We start from the raw sequence: 27,959 nt of genomic DNA, 5'->3' as shown, positions 1-27,959 counted from the left end.
ATTGCCTTTTATCCTGCAGTAATGAGTTTTTCTTCTCCCTTTCTTGTTGTTTTTTAGACATCAGTTTTTTATTGTGCATTTAATTTTATTTTCTTTGAATTTAATGTTCTGGTGATTACGAGGTTAAATATTAAATAGAATGCATTTTTATATGACCTTTTTAAATTATTCTAGTTAACATCAATATCTCTTTATCTTTCTCTCTCTCTTGCTGTCAGTTTTACATCATTAAACTCATTACTGTCACCAAGCCAGCAGAGGGAGCTCTTACCTCTGGGTGATCTGTGATCACTCCCTCTGCTGCTACTTCCTGTCTGAGGACTATAAAGACTGGTAGCAGGCCCCTCACCTGGAGGTTGCATTGTTCGCCTGTTCTATTGTTGTTTCCGAGTTTCCTTGTGTTTTCCTAGTTGTAGATTCCTTGGTTTTGACCCTGCCTGTCTTCTGATTCTCTGATTGTTTGCTGCCTGACCTGACCTTCGCCTGTTTCTGGATTTTGTTATTGCCTCGCCTCTTATACATCTGTTTGACACCTGCCTGTTTTGACCATGCCTTCGTTTAATAAAAGCCTGCTTATGGATCCGCACGCCTCAGACCACTCATTCGTGACAATTACATCATTAAAAATTTGAAATTATGCCTTGGCAAATTAAATGATTGATTGATTCCAGTTAAGTTTTATTCTATTTCAGTTAACAATGTATTTATTAAACACATTTAAAGGAACATCTAAGTACAAATAGCAAAACCATCACGTTTTCGTTGTTCAATGTTAAATTGCATTATTGGTGCAATAATCCCATGCTTTGAGAAATTTTGGCAATGAAACGCAGATGGAATCCACTCTTTAAACAATTAATCGAACAACATTTTGTCTGGAAGTGATTTCATTAATGTCAAATATAACATCTGTAAAGAACAATTAATAGCACAGTTTCTACCAGAGATTTCATCTAAATCATTTCAATCTATGAATGATTGGTGTCTGTGTAGAATTTTGTGTAGAATCAAAGACAAATCACTAAAAAGCACTATTTGATAGTTTTCTTTGTTTTAATACAAGCCTGTGTTCAATCTTAAACTGTTGAGAAGAACAGTGTCCTTTCTAAAGTGTTTGGGGAAAATGATTGAATTTTTTTAAATAAAAAAAGTTTTCTAAAACAGATAAAATATGCGGGTTGCAGATTTTTCCGACAACATTGGCAGATTTTTTGTTCATTCTTTAAGCAGAAAACGCTTAAATATATATATATATATATTTTTAATTTCCTTCTCCAGTAAATGTCTTGATATACAATAGGACTGAAGATAAAAATACTGAGGACAACATTTGTTTCTTGCAGTGGCACAGTTTCTGATTAATTATTTTATTTATTGATTAGTAAAACACTGCATTTGAACATTTTGTCAGCACAGAAATCTGTTGCTGTTGTTTCTTCTGCTGAAAGTGAGCTTCTTTTTAGTCCTAATAAAACCTGACCTGATTACAGGCTCTGAAACACTGTGAGCATGATGAGAGGCTTTGAAGACATCTTTATATGATCTTCAAAATACAGATGCTTTACAAAAACTGGCATGATCATATTGTCTGGTATCAATGGGATCTCTACTTAAATGTTGCTTTCTCTAGTTATTTTAGTTAACAAGTTTTTAAGCATTATTTCTGTGCTGCTGTGTGGTTTTTCTTAATGAACCTCAGCAGCTCCGTTGTTCTGATAACCATCTTCTGTTTTCTTCTACAGAGGGAAAGAAGGCCCTGAAATCTTGGAACAACATGAAGGTGAGTAAATGATGATCAAACCTGACAGCTGGTTTAACGCTAGAAAAGTTTAAGACCACAGAAGACTCTGCTTAAGTGTCCTTCTGTTCTGAGCGTGTCAAGGGTCAACAGTGAAGAGGTCAAGCAGCCAAGTGTCCTCTATAATTTGCTGGTGACCATAAACACAAAACCAGTGTTTGATCAAAGCTGTGTGTTGGGTAACCAAGAAAATAAAATAGATAATAGATTAAGATATTAGTTTTTTAGTGCCATTGGATCTCAGCGCTGCATTCGACACTATCGACCACAACATTCTCTTGAATAGATTAGACAACTATGTCTGCATTAGTGGAATTGCCTTAGCATGGTTCAAGTCATACTGTAAACACTGCATTTGCTCCCTATCAAACATTGTATAGATTTTAAAATCTTGTTAATTATTTATAAAGCCCTGAATGGTTTAGCTCATCAATACTTGAGTGAGCTCTTATCACATTGTAGTCCTGCACGTCCGCTGCGTTCTCAAAACTCTGGCCATTTGATGATACCTAGAATATCAAAATCAACTGCGGGCAGTAAGTCCTTTTCTTGATTAACACCCAAACTCTGGAACAATCTCCCTAACTCTCTTCAGGAGGCAGACACACTCTGTCAGTTTAAATCTAGATTAAAGACTCATCTCAGTTTTAATTGACTTTGTAAATGAGATGGATAAACACAGGTTTGTGCTACTATAGGGTTTCCACCCTTTTATCAAGAGTTAAGCAGTATGGAAGGGGTAATGTTTGAAAGAATTTCACATTGAGGTTGATTGGAAATCAGAGCGAGAGAGAGAGAGAGAATTTGCAAATACCATTGGCAGATACCAGTTTTATCAAAAATTTAATTATTTACTTAAAGTTTATTATTATGCATCATAATGAAAGTGAAGGAAAAGGGAAAAAGTGACGTGTGGCCAAGAATGGTGAACATATTTACACACCCCAATACTGAACACACACTCGGAGCAGCCAGAAGGCAGCACCACTATCAGCAGACTCTTATGTTTCTTTAATGAAATCATAGCCTTTTGAGGTTTAATTCTCAAAGTCTGGTATGTCTCAAAGCGCTTGAAGCCGAAAATACAGCTTCTTGCTCTCGTACTGACAAATACATGCAAAACAGAGTCAAAATACCTGTCTTGGAAAGTATTCTAGAAAAAGACAGTTGAAAAAGACATCAGATGTGTATATAAATGTTATAATAGATCAATTGTCTCTTGAAGTGTCAGTGTCTAATTTACTAACTGTTTTCTATATCCTTAATGTTAATTCAAGAAAATGTGAAGCTACATTTTTATCTTATATTCTCCAATTAGGTGTGTTACTAAACTTCTATAAGGGAAACACCTTGCAAAAATGATGTTTGAACACTGTGTGTGTTGTTGGCCAGTTGTGTGGCCACAGTGTGTGAAAACAACCTGTAATGGTAAAAATGAATTATTTATAAAACCAATAATTCCGTAGCAGTCTCTCCAAATGAGCTGTTTCAGATTCTCCCCATGTTTATGTCACAGAGGGGAAAAAGTCCTGCCTATTTGGAATGCTCTCTACCCTATTAGCACAAGCACTGCCCTAAATGTGAGAGAAGCTGAGGCCCGCCATTAGTGTTTTCTTGCTGTATCTTCTGGAGATGTGCAGTGTCTCCCTCTGAAAGAATTCTCCTTCTGAAAAAGCTTCTTGGCGCTCTGTAATGTTAATTGATAAAGCTATTATTTTAATATTGCATATAAAAGCAATGTGAAGTTGATCACTGTAATCAGTCAATCTCCTAATCACAAGTGGGGCTCAGAAACTTTAAAATAGCATGCGATGACAAGAGTTATTTTTTACCGTGACATGCTCTTATCAATGTAATTTATTTGCTTATTTGTATATATTTTTATAAATATTTTGTAGCATATAATATATATATATATATATATATATATATATATATATATATATATATATATATATATATATATATATATAAATCTTATCACAGTTTCTCAAGTTTACAGTTTACAGTTAGAATCCTGTAGTACACCAGAGAGCAGAATCACTGAATCACTTCTTAGTTTATTCCCAGACAGATTCAGTTCTCTCAGATGTGAGGGGTTTGATCTCAGAGCTGAAGCCAGAGCAAAACAACCTTCATCTGTGATGCCACAATAATCCAACCTGTAGAGAACAATGACACTCTTCACTCTCAGATCAGATCAGTTTAGCTGAGAATCTATTAGTAAAAATAAAGTACAAAAACTGTTTGATGAATCATTGGACTGAGATTTAAAATGTGAAAGACTACAATTAAACATTTAAAACATTAATACTTAAAAAATAATTTTTCTTTATTGCACTGTCAGTATTTTAACCAAAATTTTCAGTAGGGATTCATACAAATCTGTTTAATCCCACTATTCATTACACAGCTGAGCTTTACACTGTTGTTCTGATCTGTATCCACTGTCCTTGCTCTCAATCTTATCTGACTGCTTTTAATAATTTTGTCTGCTAACAGTCAAGCCTTTGCTAACAAGGCAGGCTATTAGCACTTAGTTTTTTCTAATGCAAAAACAGATTTAACATCAACACAGAAGTCCACACATGTACAGGAAACAAAGCCAGACAATGTTTTACTTTCTGTATCTCTGTACCTTAATTGACAGTTGTCTCATCCAATCAGTAGCAAGTATTTAATTCACAAACAATAATAATTTTTACATTTTGTGTGACTTGTCATTTTGTTTTAAAAATTTTTTGGGGTAATTTGTTTTCCCCTTCACAAATATTTTACAGTGTGTCATATATAATCTTACCACAGTATCTCCAGTTTACAGTCAGGATCCTGTAGTACACCAGAGAGCAGATTCACTGATTCTCCTAGTTTATTCCTGGACAGATTCAGTTCTCTCAGATGTGAGGGGTTTGATCTCAGAGCTGAAGCCAGAGCAGAACAACCTTCATCTGTGATGCCACAATAATGCAACCTGTAGAGAACAATGACACACTCTTCACTCTCAGATCAGATCAGTTTAGCTGAGAATCTATTAGTAAAAATAAAGTACAAAATCTGTGTGATGAATCATTGGACTGAGATTTAAAATGTAAAAGTACAATCATTTAAAGTCTCATTCAAGAAAATAAGTTTTAATATATATATATATATATATATAATTTATTTCACTGTTAGTATTTTTAACCAAATTGTCTGACTTGACAAAATGAAAGATCTGTTTAATCGTCTCGGGTTACTTGACTGTAACCTTGTTCCCTGAAAAAGCGGGAACGAGATGCTGCGCTGAATGCGCTAATGAGAACGTCTTTTGTTCGACCGGTTGTTGAAGCATGTGTGTCAAACACGCCAAAGTTTGGCTTATATAACCTCGGTCAGGTGACGTCACCTGATCACGAACACCTGGAGGTTATAAATAGATGTGGCGCGGAAACATCCTCAGGTCAAATTTTTGTCTGAAAGGACGTCCAGTCACGCCCACAGTGCGGCATTGAGGCGCAGCATCTCGTTCCCGCTTTTTCAGGGAACAGGGTTACAGTCAAGTAACCCGAGACATTCCCTATCAAAAGCTACTCTCGATGCTGCGCTGAATGCGCTAATGGGAACGAGAATACCAACGCCGCCGCACTAGGAGTGTCTCGACCCCCAGCGTTGTGTAGTGTGTGCGCGCAACACTGAAGAGGTCTCAGACATTACCCTGGGATGTCGACTCAAGGACATGCGAGCCCGGAGTAGCATGAACATCCAAACTATAAAATCTAACAAATGTGTGCGGAGAGGACTAACCTGCCGCATCACAGACTTGCTGCAAGGGCGCGCCTCTTGCTAAAGTCATCGATGATGCAACCCCTCTGGTTGAATGAGCTCTAACTCCTAGAGGCGAAGTTTGACCACGCGCCTCATAGGCTAGGGCAATAGCATCTCTCACCCCGGTTGCGGCCACCATAGCATACGAAAAGCTGCTCTGACTTACGCCACTGGCTAGTGCGGTGGACGTAATCTGGAGAGCACGTACTGGACACAGTAAGTGAAGTTTCTCCTGCTCCGGTGTCATGAATGGCGGAGGGCAGAAGGCTTCAAGGATGACCGGATTTACAGTCGAGAATGTAACTTTCAGAAGATAACTAGGGTGAGGATGCAAAATAGCTTTTACCAGCCCAGGGGCAAAATCTAGGCAGGATGGCAAGACTGACAGAGCCTGCAAATCCCCAATTCTCTTCAGAGAAGTAATAGCTGTTAGAAAAACCATCTTTAGGGTCAGAAACCTGACAGGCACTGACTCTAGTGGTTCGAAAGGGGTGTCCACCAAGCCTTCAAGCACTATAGCTAGATCCCATGAAGGAACTGTCGCCCTAGTGGGCGGCCTCAACCTCTTAGATCCTCGAATGAAGCGAACAACTAGAGGGTGTTTCCCTACGGAAGCCCCTTCAATCAGAGCATGGCAAGCCGAAATGGCGGCCACGTAAGTTCTGAGAGTATTAGGACGTGTGCCTGAGGACATTTTCTCTTGCAGAAACTCTAGCACTGAAACAATCTGGCAGTGAACTGGGTCTGCATGGTGTGTTGTACACCAACTTTCGAAGATGCGCCATTTCATGGCATATGTTCTTCTAGTGGAGGGAGCCCTAGCGCTAAGAATAGTCTCTATTACAAAAGGCCAGCATCACTTAGTTGGTCCCTCTCAGGGGCCAGACATGAAGATTCCAGAGCTCGGGACGGGGATGAAATATTGTCCCCTGTGCCTGAGAGAGAAGGTCCCTCCTCACCGGAATCGCCCACGGCGAGCCGTCGAGGAGAGATATTAGATCTGAGAACCATATTCTGGTTGGCCAACGGGGCGCTATGAGTAAGAGGCGAGACCCCTGTTGACGGACCTTGGCTAGGACTCCAGGGAGCAGAGCAATCGGAGGAAATGCATAAAGACGCATTCTGGGCCACACATGGGCCATCGCGTCCAGACCCAGGGGAGCTGGATGAGTCAGAGAGAAGTAGAAGGGACATTGTGCTGTCTCCTGTGAAGCAAAGAGGTCCACCTCCGCTTCGTAAAACCTTTCCCAGATTTGACTGACTACTTCGGGGTGGAGTTTCCATTCCCCATGTGTCACAGCTTGTCTGGACAGCAAGTCTGCTCCCCTGTTCATGTGACCGGGAATATAAATCGCCCTGAGGACAGGAACTTGTCCTGTGCCCAAAGCAGAACCTGCTGCGCGCTTAGCTCGCCTGGGGCGCAACCGCAGTCCGCCCTGGTGATTTATGTAAGAGACTACTGCCGTGTTGTCCACCCGCACTAGGACATGGTAGCCTCTCAACTGCTGAAGGAAGTATTTCAGGGCCAGAAATACAGCCTTCATTTCGAGGCAATTGATGTGCCATTCGAGAAGATGACCTCTCCAGATCCCTTGGGCTGGACGGCCATCTAAGACTGCTCCCAACCCGTGAGGGGATGCGTCTGTCGTTAGCATCTTGCGACGACAACACGGACCTAGAGTGGGACCCAAAGTCAGAAACCGGGGTCTGAACCACATAGATAGGGTACGAAGCCCTCAACGCGTAACCCTTATTTGTCTCTGGGGATTGGCCCTTGGATGAAATCCCCTGGCTCTGAGCCACAACTGAAACGATCTCATGTGCAGGAGGCCCAAAGGTATCACTGTGGAAGCAGCTGCCATGAGACCTAGAACTCTCTGAAAGTGATGAAGAGTGACTTTCTGGCCTAGCTTGATGCTCTTTAGGGTGTTCAAAATGGATTCGAGGCGTGCAGGAGACAGCTGTGCCTGCATCGTGGTCGAATCCCATACGACCCCCAAATATGTTGTCCTCTGAACAGGGGAGAGAACGCTTTTCTTGGCGTTGAGTCTCAACCCCAGCGATCCGAGATGAGCTAGGACGACATCCCGATGTCAAAGCGCAAGCTCTTGAGACTGAGCCAGAATCAGCCAGTCGTCTATGTAATTTAGAATGCGGATGCCCTGAAGTCGTAAAGGAGCCAGAGCTGCATCCATGCATTTTGTGTATGTGCGGGGTGACAATGCTAGGCCGAAAGGAAGAACCCGATACTGGTAAGCTTCGCCCCCGAAAGCGAACCTCAGGAACTTCCTGTGTTGTGGCAATATTTCTATGTGAAAATATGCGTCCTTTAGATCGATTGTCACAAAATTTGAGAAACAATCATTTTTATTGTTAACATCTTGAACTTGTATGTTCTGAGGTGATGGTTCAATCCTCGAAGATCTAAAATCGGACGCAGCCCCTCATCTTTCTTGGGAACGAGAAAATACCGGCTGTAATAGCCTGACTGTCTGTCTGGTAGAGGAACACGTTCTATGGCCCCTTTGTCCAGCAGAGTTTGCAACTCCTGTATCAACAAATGCGCCCGTTCCGGTTTCACGGAAGTGAAAATCACGCCGTTGAAACGCGGAGGACGATATGCGAACTGAATCCTGTAGCCTCTTTCTATGGTCTTTTGGACCCATGGGGAGATATTTGGCAGAAGCTTCCACGCTGCCAGCTTCTCTGAAAGGGGCACTAATTTTGACACTTCGTTTTGTTGGGGGGTTGTTAGATGTTCGGAGTCCTGAAACGTGGCAGGAGGCGACCGAACATCCAACGTTTTGTTGGAAACTGTTGCTCCCCGAAACACCAGTGGCGGCGGAGATTGAACAATGGTCCTGAGTGCACCAGTATCAGGGCTTCTTTTTCGCGGAGATTATGCTCCGCAGGTCCGGTCTCCTTGAGGCGGACTGTGAAGCGCGGCGAGCCGCACCTCAGTCTCTACGAGGGGGTGTTCGGCTCGCCACACTGTCCTTCTGTGCCTCACGCCTCAAAGGAACCGGACCTGGTCGGGACCGGGTGGCTGACGGTCCCGACTCTTGAGCACGGCGGGGAAGAAACCTCACAAACGCTTCCTCATAGCGCTTCGCCTCCCGAAACCCAGTGGCGACGGTATTAACTGCGTCGCCAAATAGGCCGGAAGGCGAGACAGGGGCATCAAGGAGGATGGCGCGGTCTTTGTCCTTGATACCCGTGAGGTTGAGCCACAGATGTCTCTTCGTGGACACCATAGCAGCCATAGAACGGCCGATGGCACGGGCCGTCTGCTTGGTCGCACGGAGAGACAGATCTGTGGCTCGGCGCAGCTCTAAAAACTCCTCTTCATCTATGGACCCGCCTGTGCTCAAGTCCTTCAGCAGGTCAGCCTGGTTACGCCTGCAGGACCGCCATGGTGTGCAGGGAAACACCAGCCTGACCCGCTGCCTGAAAAGCTTTCCCCACCAGCGAAGATGTCATACGGCACGGCTTGGTGGGGAGGGTCGGTTTTTTTCAGGGACGATGAAGTTCCAGGGGACAGATAGCCCGCAAGCGTCTCTTCCACCTGGGGCATCATCGAGTAGCCCCGTGCCTTCGCATCCACGATAGTCGAATAAATCGACGTCGATGGCATGAAGACACGGGACAAATAAGGCTTATTCCACGAGCGCACCAACTCCTCGTGGAGATCGTCAAAGAAGGGGAGAGACCGTCGCTGAGGCCCTTCCCCCCGGCCACCCGACAGAAATCTGTCGTCTAGTTTCGAGCGCTTGGGGTTCTCTCGCTCCTGGGGCTAGTCTAGATTTAATCTTTGGACTGCGTGAGTTACCACCTCGAGTAGCTCCTCATACGATTTATTGTCGCGGGAGGAGCGCTCTGTGGTGGCACTTTCTGCTTCCCCAGAAGCAAGAGATAAGAGATAGAGAAATGGACGCGAGAGCTTCGCGATCCGGCGAGAGCGCGAGAGAAAGGGGCTGGTCCGTCTCACGCGGCTCAGCCGGATCGGCACGCGATCCACTCGATCCTCCTTTAAAAAAGGCGAGGCGAGCACGAAGCACCTTGATAGAAAACAGATCACAGTGCTTGCACTCGCACTCGAGCCCGAGGATCGCGTGCTCTTCTCCCAAGCACTCGAAACAAAACGTATGACGATCGTCCTCGGAGAGCTGCCTCTGGCACGGAGGCAAGCATCTCCCTTCCTGATGCGTCATATTATTGTTTTTTCTTTTATATATATATTTTATATATATATATATATTTATTTATTTTTTCTTCCTCCTCACACACACTCACACACAATGCGGTCCTTGAAGACAAAAGACCTGAGGATGTTTCCGCGTCACATCTATTTATAACCTCCAGGTGTTCGTGATCAGGTGACGTCACCTGACCAAGGTTATATAAGCCAAACTTTGGCATGTTTGACACACATGCTTCAACAACCGGTCGAACAAAAGACGTTCTCATTAGCGCATTCAGCGCAGCATCGAGAGTAGCTTTTGATAGGGAACTCATTATTCATTACACATCTGAGCTATACACTGTTATTTTGATCTGTATCAATATGTATGGAGTAGTGGTGTGTGTGTGTGTGTGTGGTTAATTAGTTTTTTCCCTTCACAAATATTTTACAGTGTGTCATATATAATCTTACCACAGTTTCTCCAGTTTACAGTCAGGATCCTGTAGTACAGCAGAGAGCAGATTCACTGATTCTCCTAGTTTATTCCCAGACAGATTCAGTTCTCTCAGATGTGAGGGGTTTGATCTCAGAGCTGAAGCCAGAGCAAAACAACCTTCATCTGTGATGCTACAATCTCTCAACCTGTAGAGAACAATGACACTCTTCACTCTCAGATCAGATCAGTTTAGCTGAGAATCTATTAGTAAAAATAAAGTACAAAAACTGTTTGATGAATCATTGGACTGAGATTTAAAATGTGAAAGACTACAATTAAACATTTAAAACATTAATACTTAAAAAATCATATTTCTTTATTGCACTGTCAGTATTTTAACCAAATTTTTCAGTAGGGATTCATACAAATCTGTTTAATCCCACTATTCATTACACAGCTGAGCTTTACACTGTTGTTCTGATCTGTATCCACTGTCCTTGCTCTCAATCTTATCTGACTGCTTTTAATAATTTTGTCTGCTAACAGTCAAGCCTTTGCTAACAAGGCAGGCTATTAGCACTTAGTTTTTTCTAATGCAACACAGAAGTCCACACATGTACAGGAAACAAAGCCAGACAATGTTTTACTTTCTGTATCTCTGTACCTTAATTGACAATTGTCTCATCCAATCAGTAGCAAGTATTTAATTCACAAACAATAATAATTTTTACATTTTGTGTGACTTGTCATTTTGTTTTCAAACATTTTTTGGGATGTTTTGTTTTTCCCTTCACAAATATTTTACAGTGTGTCATATATAATCTTACCACAGTATCTCCAGTTTACAGTCAGGATCCTGTAGTACACCAGAGAGCAGAATCACTGAATCACTTCTTAGTTTATTCCCAGACAGATTCAGTTCCCTCAGATGTGAGGGGTTTGATCTCAGAGCTGAAGCCAGAGCAGAATAACTTTCATCTGTGATGCCACAATAATGCAACCTGTAGAGAACAATGACACACTCTTCACTCTCAGATCAGATCAGTTTAGCTGAGAATCTATTAGTAAAAATAAAGTACAAAATCTGTGTGATGAATCATTGGACTAAGATTTAAAATGTAAAAGTACAATCATATAAAGTCTCATTCAAGAAAATAAGTTTTAAAATATATTTTTTTTATTTTATTTCACTGTCAGTATTTTTAACCAAATTGTCTGACTTGAAAAAATGAAAGATCTGTTTAATCTCATTATTCATTACACATCTGAGCTATACAATGTTATTTTGATCTGTGTCAATATGTATGGAGTAGTGGTGTGTGTGTGTGTGCGTGTGTGCATGCATGCGTGTGTGATTAATTAGTTTTTTCCCTTCACAAATGTTTTACAGTGTGTCATATATAATCTTACCACAGTTTCTCCAGTTTACAGTCAGGATCCTGTAGTACAGCAGAGAGCAGATTCACTGATTCTCCTAGTTTATTCCCAGACAGATTCAGTTCTCTCAGATGTGAGGGGTTTGATCTCAGAGCTGAAGCCAGAGCAGAACAACCTTCATCTGTGATGCTACAATAATCCAACCTGTAGAGAACAATGACACTCTTCACTCTCAGATCAGATCAGTTTAGCTGAGAATCTATTAGTAAAAATAAAGTACAAAAACTGTTTGATGAATCATTGGACTGAGATTTAAAATGTGAAAGACTACAATTAAACATTTAAAACATTAATACTTAAAAAATAATTTTTCTTTATTGCACTGTCAGTATTTTAACCAAAATTTTCAGTAGGGATTCATACAAATCTGTTTAATCCCACTATTCATTACACAGCTGAGCTTTACACTGTTGTTCTGATCTGTATCCACTGTCCTTGCTCTCAATCTTATCTGACTGCTTTTAATAATTTTGTCTGCTAACAGTCAAGCCTTTGCTAACAAGACAGGCTATTAGCACTTAGTTTTTCTAATGCAAAAACAGATTTAACATCAACACAGAAGTCCACACATGTACAGGAAACAAAGCCAGACAATGTTTTACTTTCTGTATCTCTGTACCTTAATTGACAGTTGTCTCATCCAATCAGTAGCAAGTATTCAATTCACAAACAATACCTAATTTTTACATTTTGTGTGACTTGTCATTTTGTTTTCAAACTTTTTTTGGGGTGATTTTTTTTTCCCTTCACAAATATTTTACAGTGTGTCATATATAATCTTACCACAGTATCTCCAGTTTACAGTCAGGATCCTGTAGTACACCAGAGAGCAGATTCACTGATTCTCCTACTTTATTCCTGGACAGATTCAGTTCTCTCAGATGTGAGGGGTTTGATCTCAGAGCTGAAGCCAGAGCAGAACAACCTTCATCTGTGACGCCACAATAATCCAACCTGTAGAGAACAATGACACACTCTTCACTCTCAGATCAGATCAGTTTAGCTGAGAATCTATTAGTAAAAATAAAGTACAAAAACTGTTTGATGAATCATTGGACTGAGATTTAAAATGTGAAAGACTACAATTAAACATTTAAAACATTAATATTTAAAAAAAAATCATATTTCTTTATTGCACTGTCAGTATTTTAACCAAATTTTTCAGTAGGGATACATACAAATCTGTTTAATCCCACTATTCATTACACAGCTGAGCTTTACACTGTTGTTCTGATCTGTATCCACTGTCCTTGCTCTCAATCTTATCTGACTGCTTTTAATAATTTTGTCTGCTAACAGTCAAGCCTTTGCTAACAAGACAGACTATTAGCACTTAGTTTTTCTAATGCAAAAACAGATTTAACATCAACACAGAAGTCCACACATGTACAGGAAACAAAGCCAAACAATGTTTTACTTTCTGTATCTCTGTACCTTGATTGGCAATTGTCTCATTCAATCAGTAGCAAGTATTCAATTCACAAACAATACCTAATTTTTACATTTTGTGTGACTTGTCATTTTGTTTTCATACTTTTTTGGGATAATTTGTTTTTCCCTTCACAAATATTTTACAGTGTGTCATATATAATCTTACCACAGTATCTCCAGTTTACAGTCAGGATCCTGTAGTACACCAGAGAGCAGATTCACTGATTCTCCTAGTTTATTCCCAGACAGATTCAGTTCTCTCAGATGTGAGGGGTTTGATCTCAGAGCTGAAGCCAGAGCAGAACAACCTTCATCTGTGATGCCACAATAATCCAACCTGTAGAGAACAATGACACACTCTTCACTCTCAGATCAGATCAGTTTAGCTGAGAATCTATTAGTAAAAATAAAGTACAAAAACTGTGTGATGAATCATTGGACTATTTAAAATGTAAAAGTACAATCATTTAAAGTCTTAGTCAAGAAAATAAGTTTTTTTGTGTGGTTAGTATTATTTTTTTCCCTTCACAAATATTTTACAGTGTGTCATATATAATCTTATATCATATATAATCTTACCACAGTTTCTCCAGTTTACAGTCAGGATCCTGTAGTACAGCAGAGAGCAGATTCACTGATTCTCCTAGTTTATTCCCAGACAGATTCAGTTCTCTCAGATGTGAGGGGTTTGATCTCAGGGCTGAAGCCAGAGCAGAACAACCTTCATCTGTGACGCCACAATCTCTCAACCTGTAGAGAACAATGACACACTCTTCACTCTCAGATTAGTTTAGCTGTTAAAAAATAGAGAACAAAAATATAAAAGAAATTATAATGGTAACTGGACATTTTTAAAACGTCACAGAACAAAAACAGAAAAGAAAGCCTCATTTGAGAGATAAATAATGTTCTTTGTTGCACAATGTCAATGGTTTAAATGGAACCTATTATGCAAAATTGACTGGATATATGAATCCACTTAGCTCTGTTAATTTACTCCTGAAATTGGAGAAAATTTATTTTGTTTTTCAAAAGCAACTTTATTGACATTCTTTTATGTCAGCACAAAAGTTGCTTCTTAAAGAAGCCAGCTACACCTCCAGAAGAAGGTATCACACATTAGTTTTCCAACTAAACTTTTTAAAAAGAGCTTCTTGGCACATTCTAAGGCTAATGTTGCTAAAGCTACCATTGTGTGTTTTCACTAATGCTGCTTTAACATGCTACCAGAATGATCATAAATAGGAACGTGGAATATAAAATTGCATATGAAAGTAAGTTGACCGCTGGAATTAGTCAAGATCATAATTACAAGTGATCTGATCATGGCACCATGAGTTATTTTAATCACGCTATGCTCCCATCTGGTTAACAAAGTGCATGTTTTTATGCACGGTAAAATCAGATGACTTTTAAGTCAAGTGTGTTTTCTGTAAATACAACAACTTTGTACTAATAGTACAGTGTTTATTTGCAAAGGCTAGTGCCAGCATTGCTAGAGCTCCTGAAAACTCCACCCTCTTGCTTGGAGCATCTGCTCATTTGCTTTTAAAGGAAAGGCACAAAATTTACCCTAAAAGTGGCAATTTATACAATATAAAAAATATTTTGAGTTAACATAAAACTTTACATACATACACTGGGGACATCAGAGACTTATCTTATTATCTTGTAAAAAGGAGTGTAACAGGGATCCTAACCTGAGAAACCAAAATTCTTTTGACATAAGAGGACAGTGCTAATTTCAGAACTTAAAACTTTATATAAAAGTTTGGCAGTCTGCCAAAACAACAGATTGTGAAATGTTCTCTCTATGATGTAAAAGTGTGTAAAAGCTCCGCCTTCACAGAAGATTGACTGCTTGTTTAGCCCTGACCACTGATTCACAAATACAGTGTTTATGAGAGACGAACATGCAGGTCTATGCAGAAACCAAATAATAAAGATGTGCTTAAACAGAGCATTTTGACGAAAGGGTCAAAAATAAGGCAGAAAATAGCTCAGTACTTCTACATTGTTTTTTGGTGTAAAAATTCTGCCAACATTTGATTAAAAACACATCCAAATACTGACCACTAAACTTTGGACAACATCTGCAGCACTTAAGATTTATGAGATTTTCTTGATGTTTTAACAGTAAAGTGATTGTTCTCAGTGATACGTACTGAACTGATCTGGACTCTTTAATCACAGGCAGCAGCTTCTGAAGAACTTTCATGTTTTCAGGATTATTCATTTCTTTAACAAATTTATCAAGACGAAACTCATTCAGTTCCTCTTCTGATGTCAACAACACAAAAACTAAAGCTGACCACTGAAATGAAGAGAGCTTGGCTTCCTTTATTGTTCCAGATTTCAGATACTGTTGTATTTCCTCCACTAGTGAATGAACACCCAGTTCATTCAGGCAGTGGAACAGATTGATGGATTTCTCTGGAGAGTCAATGGTCCTGATGTTTTCCTTGATGTACTCAACTGTTTTCTTATTGCTTTTAGATCGGCTTCTTGACTTTTTCATTATTTGTTGTAGAAGAATCTGATTAGACTCCACTGACAAACCCAGAAAGAACCGAAGGAAAAGATCCAGATGTCCATTTTTACTCTGTAGAGCCTCTTTCACTGCTTTCTGATGTAGCTCAGATAATGAAACATGTTTTGATGAATTGAGTTGAAACCAGTCCTTCACTTTAGACCACAAACTCTGGTCAAACACATTTTTGTTGTGTTTTGTCCAGGAGAGGTGCACATATAGAGCTGCTAGATGTTCCTGAATGCTCAGATGAACAAAGCAGAAGACTTTCCCCTGATATAAACCCAACTCCTCTCTGAAGATCTGAGTGCACAATCCTGAGTACACTGATGCTTCAGTCAAATCAATGCCACAGTCTTTCAAGTCTTCCTCGTAGAAGATCAGGTTTCCTTTCACAAGCTGCTGAAAAGCCACTTTCCCCAGTTTGAGGATCATGTCTTCATCTGCCACCTTCTTCTCATAGTCCTTCTCATGTTTGATGTTGGTCTGAAGGATCAGTAAGTGTGTGTACATTTGAGTGAGATTCTTGGGAATCTCTCCTGTCTCTGCTTGACTCAACATCTTCTCTAGAACAGTGGCTGAGATCCAGCAGAACACTGGGATGTGGCACATGATGTAGAGGCTCCTTGATGACTTCAGGTGTGAGATGATCCTGTTTGCCAGACTCTGATCACTGATTGTCTTCCTGAAGTATTCCTCCTTCTGTGGCTCATTGAAGCCCCGTACCTCTGTCACTCGATGGACGCACTCAGAGGGGACAAGATCAGCTGCTGCTGGTCTGGAGGTGATCCAGATGAGAGCAGAGGGAAGAAGATTCCCCACAATCAGGTTCATCAGCAGCACATCCACTGAGGCTGATTCACTTACATCACACAACTTTACAATGCTCTGAAAATCCAGAGATAGACGACACTCGTCCAAACCATCAAAGATGAACAACACTTTATATTGATCACTGGATATTTCCATTTCTTTAGTTTCAGGAAAAAACACATGAAGAAGATCTGAAAGACTGAGTGTTTTGTCCTTCATCAGGTTGATTTCTCTGAAAGGAAGTGGAAATATGAGCTGTATGTCTTGATTCTCCTTCCCTTCAGCCCAGTCCAGAATGAACTTTTGCACAGAGACTGTTTTTCCAATGCCAGCGACTCCCTTTGTCAACACAGTCCTGATGTCTTTATCTTGTCCAGGTAAAGATCTGAAGATGTCACTGCATTTGATGGCTGTGTCCTCTGTTGCTGTTCTCCTGAACTGTGCCTCTAACTGCCTCACCTCATGCTCATTAACGATCTCTCCTCTCTCACTCTCTGTGATGTAGAGCTCTGTGTAGATCTCATTCAGGAGTGTTGGGTTCCTCTGCATCGATGTTCCCTCGTACAGATGCTCAAACTTCTTCAGTAGATTTGACCTGAACATGTTGAGAATGTCTTGCCTGGAAAATGAAAATACTGCATTATTAAATCAGGTAATGAGCACATTGTCTTTCATGTATTATGCATCCTAATTAAATACTCTTTTACAAAAATACTAGACCTGAGATCAGTCTTTGTATCTCCACTCTTAAACTCCAATGAATTGTTCCTAGATGGGTCATTCTTCATAGACACACTGCTGTGCTTGGCTTCTGATCTTTTTTCATGAACTTATTCTTATGAACATGTATTATTCATTACTTAAAAGTGCACTTCATCATAATTTAATTAAAAATATTTTATTACAAACTACAATAAATAGAAATGGGTGCTTTCACAAAAACACTGTTAAACGTTAAAATATGAGATAAAGATATTTAAAAATAAATATAGCTCTATTTTGGTCAGTAATTAGTGCTCTGACATACAGCACATCTGTGCTCGCAACAAGTTTGATTTTCGTCTTGAGCAGTGATGGGGCAACTCATTAAAAATGTGAGTTGCATAATGAAATAACCCATAACTTTCATGTAACTAGAAAAGTAAAGCATTTCTTTTAGATTTACAATTAAATATCCAAGTTGCCATTGTGACACCAGTTACTTTGTGTTCTCATTTATACAATGATAACTCTCCTGTCTTCATGTTGAGAGAAACTGGGAGTTAGGAGCAGAGGCGGGGCTTCTACCTTCAACCTGAGGCTTATTCATTTCACTTTTGGTGTGAAAGGGTTTTTTTGGTTTATCAGATAGTAGAAGTTCTTGCCAGGGAACATGGGCTCTGGGGCTATACCATTAAATTTACACATATGGATCCTATTAGGCCGCTACATATGACCACTAACCCTCCTCCTGTTCTCAAGGATTCATCGAGTGAGGGCATGGTGCTGGACACTCCACTATGGCTGGCTGCTGAGGGGATGGAGGAACTCAACAGGGTCTGCTCTATCGATAAAAGCAAGCTGACCCGAAGCCGGTTACAAAGAGCTGGTGTGAGGTCCTGAAGCTTTGTGTCCAGTCTAAGTAATATCCTAGGGCTCAGACAGGACAAAGCAAAGTTAGGGCTGGGTCTCAAAGTTAGGGCTGGGCCTCCTTCGGTGGCAGCCCTTGCAGCAGGCTCACCACCTGATCTCTGAAAGGAGTACTGGGAACCTTGGACAAGATTTCCTGAGAGTCAGCCACTCCGAAAATTAGGCACGATTTGATGACCGAAACATGCTTGAAGGTACCCTACCCTTATGATGGAGGCCAGTGCAAGCAGGAGCAAAGTCTTCATTGGTAAGAACTTCAGCTCGACTGTTTGCAGAGGCTCACATTGGCCTAGCTGTAGTACTGTAAGCACTAGAGTCAGGTTTAAAGAGGGTACAGTGTAGAATTTAACCTCTTGCAAACCCCCTTAAGGAACCTGATGAGCAGGTCATGCTTCCAACAACTTCACTTCTGAGGGGTCATGGTTGGCAGTAATATCAGCCACATAGACTTTGAGGGTAAAGGAAGACAACCCTTGCTGCAAAAATCCAACTCCCATGTTGAGAAAAGAAATCTTCTTCTAGGAGAGTTAGCTTTTTCCCCAGTTTACCTGAATGCCCAATAAACTAATGTGCAAGAGCGTGAATGCAAACACCCTTCGCTCTCAGGGGAACAAGGCCTGCCTTGACAAGGACAAGATCTTGTAATATCATTACCAATATGCTCGTCCTTTAACGTGGACCTCAGCCATAGTTTGAGGTGCGGAAGGGTCAATACATGGAAGTACGTGTGAAGTATGGTGGGGAAAGCGAGGTGGAACGCAGGAACCTGGTCCATGTGTGGAACGAAGTCCGACTCTCCATGTCCTCTTGGGATTTTTGGCAACCTGATTCTCCACCTGGCCCTCCTCCGGGGGAGGGGAGATGTATTCACTATCCCCCAAAGAGTAGTTCCCTTCTCTCTCTGGGTTGCCCGTCTCAAGACCTCTTGAATTTTCCTCTTCAGAAAGCTCCAGTTCACCCTCTGATGCAGTAATTGACATCTGATCTTCAGGAGGAGTGCCATGGATTTGGCTGGTACACTCCTTGTAATGGGCCCAGCACGTTTCATTGACAGCTCAACTGGTTACAGAGTGCAAGAAGACCAATGGTCCCTCAGGGGTTGGTTTCCTAAAGGGTATTCCTGAAGGCCTGTCTACAGCCAGGACGAGAACCAGATAAAGGAAAAGGCACAAAGCTCCACCCCTTTCTAGGTAACAGAGCCTGGCTCACAAATAAGAGATGATCATCTTCCCGCAATGAGAACATGAGTCATCCACAAATGCCACCTCGGCATGCCTAATGTCCAGGCATCTGACGCAGTGACTGTGACCATCACCCAGTGTCAGGTAACGACCGCATCCAGAAACACACAGGTAATATGTTGCATCAAGCAAGACCCACATCATCTTCAAAGATTTTCATGTTGAGTTTGCCAGTCTTCAAAAACACATACCTGTAAATGGCGTTTTAGTGTACTAAAGCACACTAGAGATATGGTCGTCTGCAACACAAACAGGGTGACGCGCCGTATCTCCAACACTAAGAGCTCCAAAGAGCACACTGAAACTGTTCAGTAGAGTAGTTAGGAGCTAAACAATGTGATTGCTCAGCTCCAAAGTGAAAAGTTGAATATTTGCTGCACCATTTGCTGTGATTAGTGGCAAGTGGATGCAATCATCATGTTCATTGGCTCGTTTAGTTTACACTCGAAGTGGATTGGTCTCCCAGTTTAAGACCCCAATTCAAAGGAAACTAAGTAATGCAAATTGTTTCTTTTTTATGGTACCTTAATTTTGCAATGTTACTTTTAAAAGTCACTTTCTCTTATTTGTCCCTTCATACACTTCTTTCCTGTCTGTTCTCTACTATGCTGTCTAGTGTTATCACAGTACCAACATTTCTGTATTTGGTACCAATACCAATGAAAATCCCACGGTTCTCTGCAACAATTTTGGTACCAAATCAAAACATATAAACATGCCAATTTAAAAAACAATTTTTTATTAATAAAATCAAAATAAAAAAAGCCATTTTTTTACTCATTTAAAATTGTTTCATGTTTTTCCAAGAGTAGTAAAAGTATGAAAAACAGTAAACAAGTTTCACCCAGATTTTAACTAATTTAATGTTTTAATAAATAAATAAAGGTGCTTTACTGTTAAAATTATAAGATATTATTTGATTATTTCATAAAAATTAAAAAATAAAAATAAAATTGATAATTTATTTCTTAAACAGTAGTAGTAACATGTACCCGAGATCAGTGTTTGTTTCTTCACTCTTAAACTGTATTGGACGATCCATAGACCGATCACTCTTCTGATGAAATGAACTAAAACAGAGACAGAATAAAGTGCATACTCATATACTATTTAAAAAAAATCATGTTAAAGGACACAATGATAATTTCATTTACAATATTTTATTAAAAAGATGTTTGTTTAATGATATTGTTACATATAATTTACAACATTAACTGCATCCAAAATAAAGGTTTTGTCTACATAATGTGTATATTATGCATACATAAATACACACATATACAGTATACATTTAAGTAAAAATATTTGCATGTATATATTTATATTAATATAAATTATATTATAAATAATTATATTTAACATAAAACATAGCATTTTTTTTTTAATGTATACATGGATGTGAGTGTATTTAGACACATCATAAATATAAACAGTATACACACATATTATGTACACAGAAACTTATTTTGGATGCAGTTAATCATCTGCCAGTACTAAACATAAAAACATACCAGAGATCAGTCCTTTTGTCTTCACTCTTAAACAGTATTGGATGACTCATAGACTGATCACTCTTCATAGACACACAGCTGGGCTCTGCTTCTGATCTCTTCTGATGAAATGAACTAAAACAAAACAGGTTTACTTTTTAGATCAAACATTTTTCATCAACAATACCGCAATGAGGAGGCTTTTTGTCCTTGCTAATGTTACTAAAACCTCCAGACAATTAAAAACTCCCATCAAAGTGATTTAATATTGTTTATTAAAAGTACCTGCGCCCTGGAGAAAACTCTTCATCTGTGGATGTTTGTTCCATGATGAACAGGATCTGATCTCCAGCACTGATTCTAAAAAAAGCTTGTCCTGAGAGAGACAGGGTCATAAGATTCATACAGATACATGACGTTAGTGTGTTAACAAACGACCAAATAAACCAAAGACAACACCAAACACCAATCAATCTGCTTGAAAGAAAATATATAAAAGTATAAATAAATAAAAGTACGTTGAATAGAGAAAAAAAAGGAGCGGAAAGTCTGCGCACTCACTTTGATTCAGAGAGATTCACGAAATACTCCTGCCCGTGAAAACATTGATAAAGGTTCATATGAAACATTAATAATCTGTATAGAATCGATTCTGGCTTTTTAGATGCAGAAGAATAAGCTCTGGAGTTTTACTTTAACTTTCAGACACGAAAGATAAGAATAAAGTCTGTGACTCCCCCGTAGTGTGTAAGGGAGCGTCTAAAAACACACTTCACACAGACAGAACTAAACACAGGAGAAAATACTAAACCAAACCAGTACTAATGGACTAATTAACAGACAACGGGAATAAATAAATGAACATGGCAGCAGATAAACATTTTATACATTAGTATAAAAACATAATTCAATCAGGTAAAGCTTTAAGTATAAGGTTTATGGGTGAAAAAGACAACATGAAAAGTGAGATTCTTGTGTCTATTTTTCTGCAGTTATAAAATAACAGACAGAATATTAGGCACTGTATAAGTTATTAGTTTGAGCACTACAAAAAATAATAAATTTTAGTGATAAAGAAAGAGATGGAGTATATACACTATATCAATGATTGTGAGTGACTGAATGAAAGGGAACTAAATGGGTTGAATTGGGCCTAAGCTCATAGATATTATGAATTACAGATGTTATGATATCAGAAGAATGAAAAGCATAAAATCGTCAGCAACTTAGAGCATCAGTGCCTCCAAAACAATTGCTGTATTTCACTTTTTTCCATCTTTATTAGTTATTTTCTCACAGGCAGACAGAAACTATATCAAAGACAGATTTTAACAGGCAAACGTTTGATTGTAGAAGAAAAGAGAAAAGCCCAAAAGTTCAACTTTAAAGGATTAAAAACAGACGGAAATGAATTCATGACAGAATATCAGGACTTTTGGTGAATTTCTGTTTCTGAAGGACTGGATGGGAATCAAAGCTGCTTTTTTACAATTTTGTTTTTTAGAATCTTGCCCTGAGGAAATAAATATCAGAAGAAAAGTCAGAATTACAAAATATTAAACTAATAATATGTTGAGATGTAAATTGGTTACTTTAAGCATACATTAATCAGACTTGAAGGAAATTAGAGCTGCTTTGACGTGTTATAAGTTATGAACAGTTCAATGTATGAAAGAAAACAGCAGTAATTCAAAATGTAAATGACAGAAGAAATATAGAATATGCACACATTTCTGTGACGTCACTGTAAAATATTTTTCCTTCTTCAGTGTAATAAACACAAGTTCAGTAGCTTGAGGATCTCTGGTTCAATCTTAATAATTAAAAATAAAAAGGTTTTTGAGTTGAAAGAAAAATCATATGCTGCCACGGCTTATTAAAAAAAGTAAATAAATCTTTATACAAATTTTATATATATATATATATATATCCAGTTTTTACATGTGATGTATCTTTATAGGATGTGCCTAAAAAAGAAACATCTGTTGTGTTTCAATCAAACTTCTGATTTCTGTCTCCATCTGCTGGACTGAGTTCATCAGGACCATGATCATATTCAGCAAGCTTAACAAATCAGTTATTAATATCAGATTCAGGTGTTTTTTAATGATTTTGATTAAAGAGGAGGAAACTAAAACCACAAAATAACATCCCGTTTTAATTCAATCGTAATATTGTAATTAATTAGAGAAATGATTTCCTGCAAAAATTGAATGAATGTACAAATATTTCCAAACTTTAATACTTTATTCAGTACATTCAGACAAAAAAGAAATGATCCTCTTCATAATAAATCATATTCACCCGGAGCTCCTTCATCTGGCATCAGCACGACTTCAGTACGGAATTATTTGCACCACAGAATAAAATTATAAAAAAATACAATTGTGATATGTAACATTTCTGAGGAAATCAACTCTGAGAAAAACCACAACCGACTGAGTGCAAGATTATGTGGACGGTAGCTTGATATAAAACATACTTATGGTTTCAGACACATAACATTGCAATATATAAATGTGTGTGCGTTTATTATTCTTATTATTATTTCTATTGCACGATTATGCTGTTCCTAAAGTCTATCCACTTACATAAACACCACATCAATAGGTCTGTCGTTGTTGTTTCGTGGACTGTGTGACGTCAGAGTTTTGAGAGATAATCTTGCAAAGAAAATGGAAAACTGAGAATTTATAGCCTGCCCTTGTGACAATCTCTTGAGAGAAATGATTTAACAATCGGAACTGAGAAAAAAGTCAGAATTGGGAGATGCACATTTAGAATCACCCTTTCAGTTCTGAGGAGAAATCTAGAAGAGGTGTGATACAGCAGCAGATCTCTGGTTGAGTGTTTATTGTGTGTCTTCTGTATCCGTGTGCTCGTGGCAGGAGCAGAAGGGGGAACGTCCCGCAGCAGGGCTGCAGCCAGGGCTTCCAGAGCACCTTCTCCCAGCTCAGCTGCTTCTCCACCGGCGTCAGGCTCCGGCGGTGCTCCGTCACGGCCCGCTCCACCCGCTCCAGCACCTCGGAGAAGAGCGGCTCGGTGTCCGGCGCCAGCGGACGGCTCTCTGACGGATCCCTGCTGAGGTCGAACACCAGCGGAGGCCTGTGGTACGTCACAAACTCACCGTGACACAGACAGACGTGAGTGTGGTAGCAGCCCACGGCTCCCGCCGGAGAGAAGTTCGGAGTGAAGAAGTGAACCTTGAAGATGGACTCGCCTGAGGAGGTTCAGACTCCATGAGTGCAAAACATTACAGTTTAGGTGATGATATCTGTCATGTATGTGTTGCTGTTATTATGTTTCACTGTAATAAGTATCACTAATAAAACCCTGCAGCACAGAAGATATATTATAGATAGATTTATATTTCAGCGCAGCCTGGTGATACACACCAAATTGAGAATCTAACAGAATGCATAGTCGATATAAAAACTGGATGATGAGTAACTTCCTAATGCTAAATTCTGAAAAAACAGAGGTGCTAATAATTGGACCTAAAAACCCCACATATAATAATCTAGAACACAGCCTATCACTTGATGGCTGCTCTGTTAATTCTTCATCATCAGTTAGGAACCTAGGTGTGCTGTTTGACAGCAATCTTTCCTTTGAAAACCATGTTTCCATCATCTGTAAAACTGCGTTTTGCCATCTTAAAAATATATCTAAATTACGACCTATGCTTTCAACCTCTAATGCAGAAATATTAATTCATGCGTTTATGACCTCAAGGTTAGATTATTGCAATGCTTTATTGGGTGGTTGTTCTGCACGCTTAATAAACAAACTTCAGCTAGTCCAAAACGCAGCAGCCAGAGTCCTTACTAGAACTAGGAAGTATGATCATATTAGCCCGGTTCTGTCAACACTGCACTGGCTCCTATCAAACATCGGATAGATTTTAAAATCTTATTAATTACCTATAAAGCCCTGAATGGTTTAGCTCCTCAATACTTGAGCGAGCTCTTATCACATTATAGTCCTGCACGTCCGCTGCGTTCTCAAAACTCTGGCCATTTGATAATACCTAGAATATCAAAATCAACTGCATGGCGGCAGATCATTTTCCTATCTAGCACCTAAACTCTGGAACAATCTCCCTAACTCTGTTCGGGAAGCAGACACACTCTGCCAGTTTAAATCTAGATTAAAGACACATCTTTTAACTTAGAATTGACTACAGAGACCGTCTCTGCATTTAATAAGAAATTGGTCACTCTCGTCATAATACATCCCTTGTACTCTTCTACATTATACTGTACAGTGCTTTGATGCAACCTGTGTTGTTAAAAGTGCTATATAAATAAGAATGATTGATTGATTGATTGATTGAGAAGACAACAATACTGTATAGATCAGAATTATAAATTTTTATTTTATGCCAAAAATCTATAGAATATTGAGTAATTGTGATCAATGAAGATATTTTCTAAACTTCCTAATGCACATATATTAAAATGTCATTTTTGAGTAGTGATGTGCATTGCTAAGAGCTTCATTTGGACAACTTTGAAGGTGATTTTCTCAGTATTTCGATTTTTTTGCCTCTCAGATTCTTCCATCCGAACCTGACAAAGATTTATTTATTCAGCTTCAGATCTTTCTGACTGGTTTTGTGGTTCAGGGTTTCATTTGTCTGTTCTGTTTCCTAAAGGTGCAAGTTTCATGATTTATACTCTTAATGTTTGTTAAACTGCAATTTATTTCTGTGTATTTTCATCATCATTACTCCAGTCTTCAGTGTCTCATGATCTTCAGAAATCATAATAATATAGTTTGGAGAAATCCGGTACTGTGGTGGAAGGTTCAAACGGTAAGTGACGTGATTGATTTGAGAGTGAATGGTGAACAGCCCTATGTAGTAGGGACTCGGCTTTTACAGGGCAGACGGAGGCGAATATCACAGGTGGAGAGCCATACTTTATCTCCTGGTAAATAAGTGGGATGAGGTAATCTTTGACAGTATACCTCCGGACTGCCAGGTGGACATGTGTCCCACACCATCTCGCTCTCCTGGAACCAGTGATTCACCGCGGGCACCTCCAAAGCGTCTCCAGACCATGGGAATAGTGCCAGTTGATATCCTAAAAACACACTGGAAGGGGTTAGACCAGTGGAAGTTTGTCGTAAAGAATTCTGTGCATACTCTGCCCACGGTAAATACTGGCTCCAGGACTCCTGATGTTGTGAGCAAAGGTACGTGAGGTAACGGGAGATTTTCTGAATCTTCCGCTTGGTCTGGCTATTAGTTTGAGGGTGATTTCTGGAGGATAGACTGACTGAAGTTCTTAGCAACTGGAAGAAGGCTCGTCAGACCCTGGATATGAACTGTGGTTCCCGATCAGATAGAATGTCCTCTGGGATTCTGGGAGGATAGGAGCTGTGGTGAAGAGGTGTTTTAATTCAGAGAAGGCTCGATGCGCTTCAGGAGTCCAGGAGAGGGTGTGTCGTCCTCCTTTAAGAAGGGAGGTTAGTGGTGCGGATTGTTGGCAAAGTTGGAAAGTTGGCAAACCCCAAGTAGCTTTTTGATTCTTTCACGGTGTGAGGTTCCGCCCAGTTGGTAACCAGTTGGTAACCGCTTCCACCTTCTCAGGTTCCATGCAAACCACTTTAGCTAAGATCACGCACCCGATGAAGGAGATGGAAGTTTGATGGAATTCACATTTGTCAGTTTTGAGATATGTGCTGTCACAGGTGTTGAAGGACTTGAAGGATGTGAGAGTGGTGTTCTTTCAGGTTAGATGAGTATATCGTCGATGTAAACAATGGTGAACTTGTAAAGGTAATCACGGAAGATCTTGTTCATAAAGTTTTGGAATATGTAGGGGCTATTGGCAAGTCCATACAGCATGACTTGATATTCATAGTGTCCGGCTGGGGTGATAAAGGTGGTTTTCCATTCATCTCCTTCTGGATGAGGTTGTAGGCACTGTGCAAGTCTAGTTTGGAGAAGATGCTCTTCGAGAGCCAAGGGAACTAGCGGAAGGGGGTAAGCAAACATTACTGTGCCATCATTAAGAACTCGCTAATCAATGCATGGGCGTAGGCCCCGTCCTTCTTAGCAACGAAAAAGAAGCTAGATGCCGCTGGGGATGTGGATGGTCTGATAAATCTTTGTTGCATTAAATGAGGAGGTATCATATCGCTCAAAAGTGAAATATGGAGTTCCTCAAGGCTCAGTGCTAGGACCGTTACTTTTCAACCTGTACATGTTACCTCTGGGAGATATTATCAGGAGTCATGGTGTTAGCTTTCACTGCTATGCTGATGATACTCAGCTCTATATTTCAGCGCAGCCTGGTGATACACACCAAACTGAGAATCTAACAGAATGCATAGTCGATATAAAAAGCTGGATGATGAGTAACTTCCTAATGCTAAATTCTGAAAAAACAGAGGTGCTAATAATTGGACCTAAAAACCCACATATAGTAGTCTAGAACACAGCCTATCACTTGATGGCTGCTCTGTTAATTCTTCATCATCAGTTAGGAACCTAGGTGCTGCGAGAAACTTCATATCCTCACTGGGCCTGGGACTGTAGCATCAACCTGCTGCCAGACATTAAATTGCCCCATGGAATAAATCAATCAATCAATAATTTTTATTTATATAGCGCTTTTAACAACACAGGTTGCATCAAAGCACTGAACAGTATAAAGCAGAAGAATACAATGACAGGGATGTATAATGACGAGATTGAACAATTTGTTATTAAATGCAGAGACGGTCTCTGTAATCAATCCTACGATAATCATTAGAAATTAAATGTCCTCAACAAAGCCAGCCAGAGACGACAGTGGCAAGGAACCAAAACCACATTCATACAGAATGGAGAAAAAAACTTGGGAGAAACCAGACTCAGTTGGGGCCAGTTCTCCTCTGACCGACGCCCAGCACTTAACTGTCAGTTCAATTTTAAACGCAGCTGTGTCAGATAGTGTAAATGACTTGTGTGTGTGTGTGTGTGTGTGTTTGTGTGTGCATCAAGATCTGGTGATCTGTCTACAGAGCGCATCTAGGTGTTCTGGTCTCTGATGAACATAATCTCTGGGTGCTGATCCTCCATCTAGTCTGGATACAAACTGTGAAACAGATTAAGAAAGAAATAAGACTAATATTAGCATAGATGTCATTCTTTTTACGATGTCACAAGTACATCAT

General features: G+C 39.8%; 1 protein-coding gene across 2 annotated transcripts in view; it reads right to left on the bottom strand.

The window, feature by feature from the left end:
• LOC122333037 (NACHT, LRR and PYD domains-containing protein 12-like) overlaps positions 1-21,580 on the bottom strand; it is a 39,922-nt gene extending 18,342 nt beyond the window's left edge. The window contains exons 1-12 of one of the 2 annotated variants that reach the window (XM_043230541.1): positions 21,354-21,577; positions 21,078-21,168; positions 20,814-20,927; positions 20,295-20,372; positions 15,255-17,051; positions 13,669-13,839; positions 13,256-13,426; positions 12,442-12,612; positions 11,632-11,802; positions 11,049-11,222; positions 10,257-10,427; positions 4,599-4,769 (exon numbers count right to left, since the gene is read on the bottom strand). In XM_043230541.1, the coding sequence (XP_043086476.1) occupies positions 4,599-4,769; positions 10,257-10,427; positions 11,049-11,222; positions 11,632-11,802; positions 12,442-12,612; positions 13,256-13,426; positions 13,669-13,839; positions 15,255-17,051; positions 20,295-20,372; positions 20,814-20,927; positions 21,078-21,121 (3,233 nt within the window). In that variant the 5' untranslated portion in view covers positions 21,122-21,168; positions 21,354-21,577. Of the gene's footprint in view, positions 1-4,598; positions 4,770-10,256; positions 10,428-11,048; positions 11,223-11,631; positions 11,803-12,441; positions 12,613-13,255; positions 13,427-13,668; positions 13,840-15,254; positions 17,052-20,294; positions 20,373-20,813; positions 20,928-21,077; positions 21,169-21,353 lie in introns of both variants that reach the window. The other variant, XM_043230542.1, reaches the window with a different exon arrangement.
• Between the last annotated feature and the right edge of the window lie 6,379 nt (positions 21,581-27,959).

The sequence above is a fragment of the Puntigrus tetrazona genome, unplaced genomic scaffold, assembly GCF_018831695.1.
Source record: "Puntigrus tetrazona isolate hp1 unplaced genomic scaffold, ASM1883169v1 S000000173, whole genome shotgun sequence".
Lineage (NCBI taxonomy): Eukaryota > Metazoa > Chordata > Actinopteri > Cypriniformes > Cyprinidae > Puntigrus > Puntigrus tetrazona.
The sequence above is the reverse complement of the archived record's forward strand: the minus strand, read 5'-3'. Positions and strand labels throughout refer to the sequence as shown.